Source organism: Piliocolobus tephrosceles, chromosome 21 (assembly GCF_002776525.5).
Source record: "Piliocolobus tephrosceles isolate RC106 chromosome 21, ASM277652v3, whole genome shotgun sequence".
NCBI classification, from domain to species: domain Eukaryota; kingdom Metazoa; phylum Chordata; class Mammalia; order Primates; family Cercopithecidae; genus Piliocolobus; species Piliocolobus tephrosceles.
In genome coordinates, this window is record NC_045454.1 from 39324375 (window position 1) to 39332336 (window position 7962).

At 53.2% G+C, this 7962-nt stretch overlaps 1 protein-coding gene across 2 annotated transcripts; it reads right to left on the reverse strand.

Annotated features, from left to right (window-relative positions):
- Positions 1-19: 19 nt before the first annotated feature.
- Positions 20-7406, reverse strand: MRI1 (methylthioribose-1-phosphate isomerase 1). Of its 2 annotated transcripts, none has more exons than XM_023188673.3 (6): positions 7208-7406; positions 6884-7122; positions 5913-6088; positions 2982-3158; positions 2657-2881; positions 20-911 (listed from the first exon to the last, which is right to left on the reverse strand). In XM_023188673.3, exons 1-6 carry the CDS (start codon positions 7337-7339, stop codon positions 751-753), a joined length of 1110 nt encoding a protein of 369 aa, XP_023044441.1. In that variant the 5' UTR covers positions 7340-7406; the 3' UTR covers positions 20-750. The 2 variants fall into 2 exon arrangements, with proteins under 2 accessions (XP_023044441.1, XP_023044443.1); XM_023188675.2 differs by lacking the exon at positions 5913-6088 and adding an exon at positions 3274-3360 and having other exon boundaries at positions 437-911; positions 2982-3160.
- Positions 7407-7962: the final 556 nt, after the last annotated feature.

A 7962-nucleotide genomic window follows, 5' to 3' on the forward strand; every position in this document is an offset into this window, starting at 1 on the left:
AAAAAAAAAAAAAAAAAAAAAAAAAAAAAAACCAAAAACAAAATATTGCTTTAAAATATTTTTTATCTTGGTTGCTGAGCATTTTTGGTGTCTTCTTAAAATTCTGCCCTGGAGGTGTCAGCCTAGCTCCAGCTCTGACCTTAAGAGGGAGGTACTAGTGTTATCCACATTTGTTTTTTATTTTTTAATTAATTCTTTTTTTTTTTTTTTTTTTTTTTGAGATGGAGTCTCGCTCTGTGGCCCAGGCTGGTGTGCAGTGGCGCCATCTTGGCTCACTGCAAACTCCACCTCCCGGGTTCATGCCATTCTCCTGCCTCAGCCTCCCGAGTAGCTGGGACTACAGGCACCCGCCACCACGCCCGGCTAATATTTTGTATTTTTAGTAAAGACGGGGTTTCACCGTGTTAGCCAGGATGGTCTCAATGTCCTGACCTCGTGATCCGCCTGCTTCGGCCTCCCAAAGTGCTGGGATTACAGGCGTGAGCCACCACGCCCGGCCTGTTATCCACATTTTATAAATGAGGAAACCAAAGCACAGAGAAGCGAAGTGACTTGCCCAGGATCATACAGTGGAAAAGGTGGCGGAGTCAGGATTTGAATCTGGGCAGCAGGGCTCTAGATGGAAGGCCCTGTCTGAGCTTCCTGCACTAGGAACAAATGTGGTCAGGGGCAAGAAGGTCAGCTTTTGGGTAGCCGTTCAAGAAATGTACTAAAAAACCTAGAGAGGCAGGCTAGGGAGAGCTGTGTTGATTACGTCTGGGGTCCATCTAGGGTTCCATTTCTGGAAGAGATGGTGGTGGTTAGGGCTGCCCGGAGCTCCTCAGGGGCAAAGACCCCCAGTTCTGTGATGATGCCGCCAGTGATGAGGTCATGGGGGGTGACGTCGAAGGCAGGATTCCAAACTCCGATCCCTGCAGGGGAGAGGGGGGAGCCAAGGAGGCAAGAATTTGCTTCTGTGAAAGTTCTCAGGTCGTGGTCACCCGTTTCTGTCACAGTGGTTCTTGGTATTGGGGAGTCCTTGAGAACCTAAGGATTCTCACCCCAAAAGTACATGCAGGCACGGACATTGTACCCAATAGTAAGTTTAGACTCACCACCGCTCCTAGACTGTCACTCCCCAAGAAGAATTCACAGTCCTATACACATCTATCCCACTGATTTTTTTATTTTTTGTGAGATGTAGTTTCGCTGTTGTTGCCCAGGCTGGAGTGCAGTGGTGCAATCTCGGCTCACCGCAACCTCCACCTTCTGGGTGCAAGCAATTCTCCTGCCTCAGCCTCTCGAGTAGCTGGGATTACACGCATGCACCACCATGCCCGGCCACTATTTTTAGTAGAGATGAGGTTTTTTCCATGTTGGTCAGGCTGGTCTCGAACTCTCGACCTCAGGTGATCTGCCTGCCTCGGCCTCTCAAAGTGCTGGGATTATAAGCGTGAGCCACCGTGCCTGGCCTATCCCACTTATTTTTTTAGTTTTATTTTTAATTATTATTATTTTTTGAGACAGAGTCTCGTTCTGTCACCCAGGCTGGAGTACAGTGGTGTGATCTCGCCTTAGTGTAACCTCTGCCTCCTGGGTTCAAGTGATTCTCCTGCCGCAGCCTCCTGAGCAGCTGGGACCACAGACGTGACGTGCACGACCATGCCTGGATCGCTTGAGGTCAGGAGTTCGAGACCAGCCTGGGGAACACAGTGAGACCCTATCTCTATGAAAATAAACAAATAAAAATAAAAATAAGTCTAGAAATATCTTGTTTTTTCTTTTCTTTTCTTTTTTTTTTTTTTGAGACAGAGTCTCACTCTGTTGTCCAGGCTGGAGTGCAGTGGTGCAATCTCAGCTCACCACAACCTCCGCCTCTCAGGTTCAAGTGAGTCTCCTGTGTCAGCCTCCTGAGTAGCTGGGATCACAGGCGGATGCCACCATGCCCAGCTAATTTTTGTATTTTTAGTAGAGACAGGGTTTCACTATGTTGACCAGGCTGGTCTCGAACTCCTGACCTTGCGATCTCCCTGCCTCGGCCTCCCAAAGTCCTGGGATTACAAGTGTGAGCCACCTCGCCTGGCCGTCTTGGTTTTTCTTTACCAACACGTGGCCAGGCAGATATTCTTATTTCCTCTTAAGAAAACCTAAGTGGAGAATAGCAAGACAGTTGTTCAAGACCATTCATATAACCAGTTAGCTGTAAATTCTGATGTTGGATCTGACCTCCAGGATGCACCTGTTAGAAGAAGCGGCTTGGGCCAGGCATGGTGGCTCACATCTGTAGTCCTAGTGCTTTGGGAGGCAGAAGCAGGCTGACTGCTTGAGGTCAGTAGTTTATAACTAGCCTGGTCAACATGTTGAAACCCCATCTCTACTAAAAATATGAAAATTAACCGGGTGTGGTGGCGCCCACCTGTAGTCCCAGCTACTCAGGAGGCTGAGGCAGGAGAATTGCTTGAACCCGGGAGGTGGAGGTTGCAGTGAGCTGAGATCACACCACTGTACTCTAGCCTGAGGGATAGAGCAAGACTCCATCTCAAAAAAAAAAAAAAAGAAGAAAAAGTGGCTTGTAGGAGCTGTGTATGTTCCAGAAGGATGACAAGGCCCTGCATATCACCTGCCTCCATGAAGTGCCCAGAAGCTGGGGTGTCGCCTTTCTGAGGGGGCGGCTTACCAGGTGCCGCAATCCGGACCCCGTTAACATCAGTCAGCTCCTGGGCTGGTCGCTCTTCAATAATGATCTCCTTGCCGGTCTCAAGACGGAGGTCACATGAGGAGCTGGGGGCAGCCACATAGAAGGGAATGCCGTGGTGCTTGGCGACAATGGCCAGCTGGTAGGTGCCCACCTTGTTGGCTGTGTCGCCGTTGGCAACCACGCGGTCAGCTCCCACGACCACGGCTGGGGAGGGGGTGCATGAGAAGTTGGGGGTCATTACCTGGCCCCATGCCCCAGAGCCCCGTCCCCAGGGCTTACCCCCCAGGATTTACTGTCTCCTTACCTGACACGCCCCTATGGGCCACGGCAGCAGCCACCATGCTGTCGGCGATAAGGGTGGCGGGGATCTGCTCATAGACCAGCTCAAAGGCCGTCAGCCGGGCTCCCTGGTTGTAGGGCCGGGTCTCTGTGCAGAAGGCGTGCTCCAGGCGGCCCAGGCTGTGCAGTGAGCGGATCACACCTGCGGGGGCCCCGCACACCAGGAGAAGGCCCCGGGGAGGGGCAAACAGACAAGGTGGTCCATTGGTTAGGGGTGCAGGCTCCTAGACTGGGCGTGGATTGTCCAAGGCTTAGCGAGCACAGTCCTACCCAGGGGCCTTCGCAGTGGCAGTTCTCTCTGCCTGGTACGCTCTGCCCAATGCTCGTATACTTCTGTTTCATGTCTGTTTAAAGGACACCTTCTCGGTGAAGCCTTCTCTGATCTCTCAGTTTTGCATAGCAATCCCCACACTTCCAGTGTCCTGCTCTCTGTCCTTAGCATTTATCACCTTTTTTTTTTTTTTTTGAGATGGAGTCTCGCTTTGTCACCCGGGCTGGAGTGCAGTGGCACAATCTTGGCTCACTGCAAGCTCTGCCTCCCGGGTTCACGCCATTCTCCTGCCTCAGCCTCCCGAGTAGCTGGGACTACAGGTGCCCGCCACCACGCCGAGCTAATTTTTTGCATTTTTAGTAGAGACGGGGTTTCACCATGTTAGCCAGGATGGTCTTGATCTCCTGACCTCGTGATCTACCTGCCTTGGCCTCCCAAAGTGCTGGGATTACAGGCGTGAGCCACCGCGCCCGGCCTCAGCATTTATCACCTTCTAACACCTCATGTGTACAGGCAGTCCCCCTTTCCTGTGGGTTCTCCATCCATGGACTCAACCATGTGGATTGAAAATATTTGAAAAGAATCGTTGGAACCCAGGAAGCAGAGGTTACAGTGAGCCGAGGTCATGCCGTGGCACTCCAGCCTGGGTGACAGAGCAAGACTCTGTCTCCAAAATAAATAAATAGCCGGGCGCGGTGGCTCAAGCCTGTAATCCCCAGCACTTTGGGAGGCCGAGACGGGCGGATCACGAGGTCAGGAGATCGAGACCATCCTGGCTAACACGGTGAAACCCCGTCTCTACTAAAAATACAAAAAAAAAAACTAGCCGGGCGAGGTGGCGGGCGCCTGTAGTCCCAGCTACTCGGGAGGCTGAGGCAGGAGAATGGCGTAAACCCGGGAGGCAGAGCTTGCAGTGAGCTGAGATCCGGCCACTGCACTCCAGTCCGGGCGACAGAGCGAGACTCCGCCTCAAAAAAAAAAAAAATAAATAAAATAAAATAAAATAAAATAAATAAATAAATAAAAAGCAATCCTCCCATCTCAGCCCCTTCCCGAATAGCTGGGACCACATGTGCATACCACTACACCCAGCTAATTTTAGTATTTTTTTGTAGAGATGGGGTTTTGCCATGATGCCCAGGCTGGTTTTGAACCCCTGAGCTCAAGTGATCCGCCTGCCTTGGCCTCCCAAAGTGTTGGCATTACAGGCTTAAAAACAGAGACGGGGTCTTGCTATGTTGCCAAGGCTGGTCTAGAACTTCTGAGTTCAAGCAATCCTCCCACCCCAGCCTCCAGATTACAGGCCTGCACCACCACTACACCTAGCCAATAACAATATACATAGTATTTACATGGTACTAGCTATGATATGCAATCTAGAGATGTTTTAAAATATAGGGGTGGGCTGGGCGTGGTGACTCATGCCTGTAATCCCAGCACTTTGGGAGGCCGAGGCTGGCGGATTACCTAAAGTCAGAAGTTTGAGACTAGCCTGGCCAACATGGTGAAACCCCGTCCCTATTAAAAATATAAAAATTAAAAAAAATATATATATAAATTAGCTGGGTGTAGTGGCTCACGCCTGTAATCCCAGACATTCAGGAGGCTGAGGCATGAGAATCTCTTGAACCTGGGAGGTGGAGGTTGTAGTGAGCTGAGATCATGCCACTGCACCAGCCTGGGTGACAGAGCAAGACTATCTAAAAAAAAAAAAAAACCAAAAACAAACAAACAAAATATATATATATATGGATGTGCATAGGTTATGCAAATATGATGGCATTTTATATTATAGACTCGAGCATCCATGGATTTTGGTATCTGTGGGAGGTCCTGGAACCAGTCCCCCACAGATATTGAAGGACGACTGTATTTATCTTGCCCGTTGACTGTTCCTGCTGCTTGCCTGGGACCCCTGAAAGCAGAGGTTTTGTCTGTTTTGTTCACTGCTGCGTCCCCAGCAAATGGAAGTGTCTGAGCACAGCAGGTGCTTACTAAATGCTGTGTGAGTGAATGAATCAAAGGCAGAGGTCTTGCCATCAAGGTTTCAGTTCCCAGGGATGAAGGTGGGACTCAGGCAGGTAGGGAAATTTCCTGGGGGATTTAGGGTCAAGTGGAATCTGCTGCCTTGGCCCCCTACAGCCCACTGCCCCTGTCTCCTGGTCACAGCTACCTGATCTTTCTCTGCTCACACCCTTCTCCCCAGTTCCTCTTGGAGTCCATGTCCTGCCCTGGCTCTAGGCATATGGCTCAGGCAGCGCCCATCGAATGACTGCTCTGGGATGGGCAGTTGGCCCTAGTGGACCCCCTGAGATACAAGGAGACTTTTCTACTACAGGAGGCTCTTTTCCTCCTGATTTGAACCCTAACAGCCCCCTGCTAGCCCATGGAATCTGAAGATGAAGGAGGGCAGAGCTGAAGAACAGAGATAGATAGGTCCTGATGCTACTGGTTGAGCCCCTTGATCTAGCCATACCTGAAGCCAACTGTATTAAGTGTTTCTGTACTAGAACTAATACCTTCACATTTTTTTGTGGAGAAAGTGGTTGGGGTTTGGGATTCTTTCTCTTGTATCCAAAAAAGGCCCTAGAAGGCCCTCCCTACCCCCTTAGGAGGCCCTCTCACCTAGGGCTGTACCATAGCCAGCGGTGGCCAGAGCACCAGTGTTACAGTGGGTCAGCACAGTCACCTTGCCACCGCTGGGGGCCACCCGTTCCAGGAGGTGGCGGGCTCCCAGGTCCCCAATGCTTCGGTTGTCTCTGAGGTCTTTCTCCAGCATGTCCTCGGCGCAGCGGATCACTCTGGGGCCGACAAGGAGTTTTCAACACCAGCCACCAGGCCCCGGGGCCCAGGCCAACCCCTCCTCTCTGCCCAGTGCTGCTGTCCTGGAGCCCTCCTGCTCAAAGCCTCTCATTGCTGTGGGGCCTGGACCCTTCCGCCACGGCCACCGAAGTGTCACTCCATTCATCCAAACATATGTTCACCGAGCAGTTCCAGTGTGACTCAGCAGTAAACACGACAAAAAAAATCTCTGCCCCTATGGAGTTGACGCTGGGGTGAGGGAACCAGTTGATGAATAATAAAATGAAGGAAAAGACGGTGGAATTACGCAACAGAGAGAGGTGGGTGAGCTGGATCATATAGGATGGTAGAGGAGGGCGCTATGGATACCTGGCCTGCACCAATGGCACGTGCAAAGGCTATAAGGCAGGATTGAGCTGGGGGGGGGGGGGGGAAAGGGACATTGCAGGGGGGGGCTGGAGCAGAAGGGAAGTGGGGGGAAAAAGATGGCAGGAAGGGGACCAGGACAGGAAAAAAAGTTCCTCAAAAGCAGAAACCAAGAGGACAAGGTGACACCAAAAAGGGCCTCCAAGGGCGGATAAGGGGTTGGGTGTATTCAGGGGAGGCACGATTAAGGAGTTGGGTTTCCGGGCCAGGCTGACCAGGCTAGACTCCGGGCCCCATCTTTGGGGCCCTGGACAAGGAACTTAAGGGCGCCGTGCCTCAGTTTCCCCATCTGTATAACGGGTCACTGTACTTAAAAAGAGTCAATATGACTCCTGCTCTGCACCGTGCCTGGTACCAGATCCCCGTACCTCTCCCGGACCGCCTCCTCCGTAGCGCCCTCCCGCTCGGCCTCCCGGGCTGCAGCTTCAGCCAGGTCGCGGGCGGCGCGGGCCATGTTGACAGCGGTGGGCCGGGCGGTGACGAGGAAGCTCAGCTTCTCGCGCACGAAGGCCACGAGTGCGGCGAATCCTGGACCCCCGGCGCCCGCCTGCAGCTCCACGGCGAGACTGAGACAGCCCACCAGGGCTATGGCCGGGGCGCCCCGCACCTGCGGGGAGGGATTCGGGCGTCGGAGGCTGCAGGCGTGGGCGCATTCCTACCTCCAGCCCCGCCGCCCCGCAGTCCCGCCGCACCTTCATGGCGCGGATGGCTTCCCAGGCCTGGCGCACCGAGCCCACCGCCTCGTAGCGGCTCTGCTGGGGCAGCAGCAGCTGGTCTAGGATCTGCAGGGAGCCCCGCGAGTAGCGGATCGCCTCCAGGGTCATGGTGCAGCAACCAAGCCCAGCACAACTCACGAGGAGTGGGAGTTCTGCGCGCACTTGAGGGGGCGGGGCCGTGGGCGGAGCCTCCCCCGGAAAAAGGGACATGCGCATGCGCATCCAACCCGACCCCACAGGTTGCGAGGACTCGCTGCTGTCCACGTGGCCGAACCCACTGCATGTCTCCCGCCAAACCCGGACGGACTGAGCCGCCTCCTCGGAACCACAAAAGTGGCAGCATTTATGGGACGCCTACTGGATACCAGGCCCTGTGTTTAGCATCCTGCAGTCTAGAGTTAGGGGTGTATCCCCAGTGGCAAGGTAACAGCAAGCGTTCAAACGAAAGAATTTGTTAAATGATCTTCCTTCTCCAAGGTTGAGGGGGAGGCAGTGGGGGGTCTTGTGCCCCTTGATGGATGCACAGCTGTTTCTGGGCCATTTTCTGCTGGGTTTCATTCAAAAGTAACATGCAGGATGGGCGCTGAGGCTCACGCCTGGAATCCCAGCGCTTTGGGAGGCCGAGTGGGGCGGATCACTTGAGGTCAGGAGTTCGAAACCAGCCTGGCCATCATGGTGAAACGCCATCTCTACTAAAAACACAAAAAATTAGCCGGGCGTGGTGGTGGGCA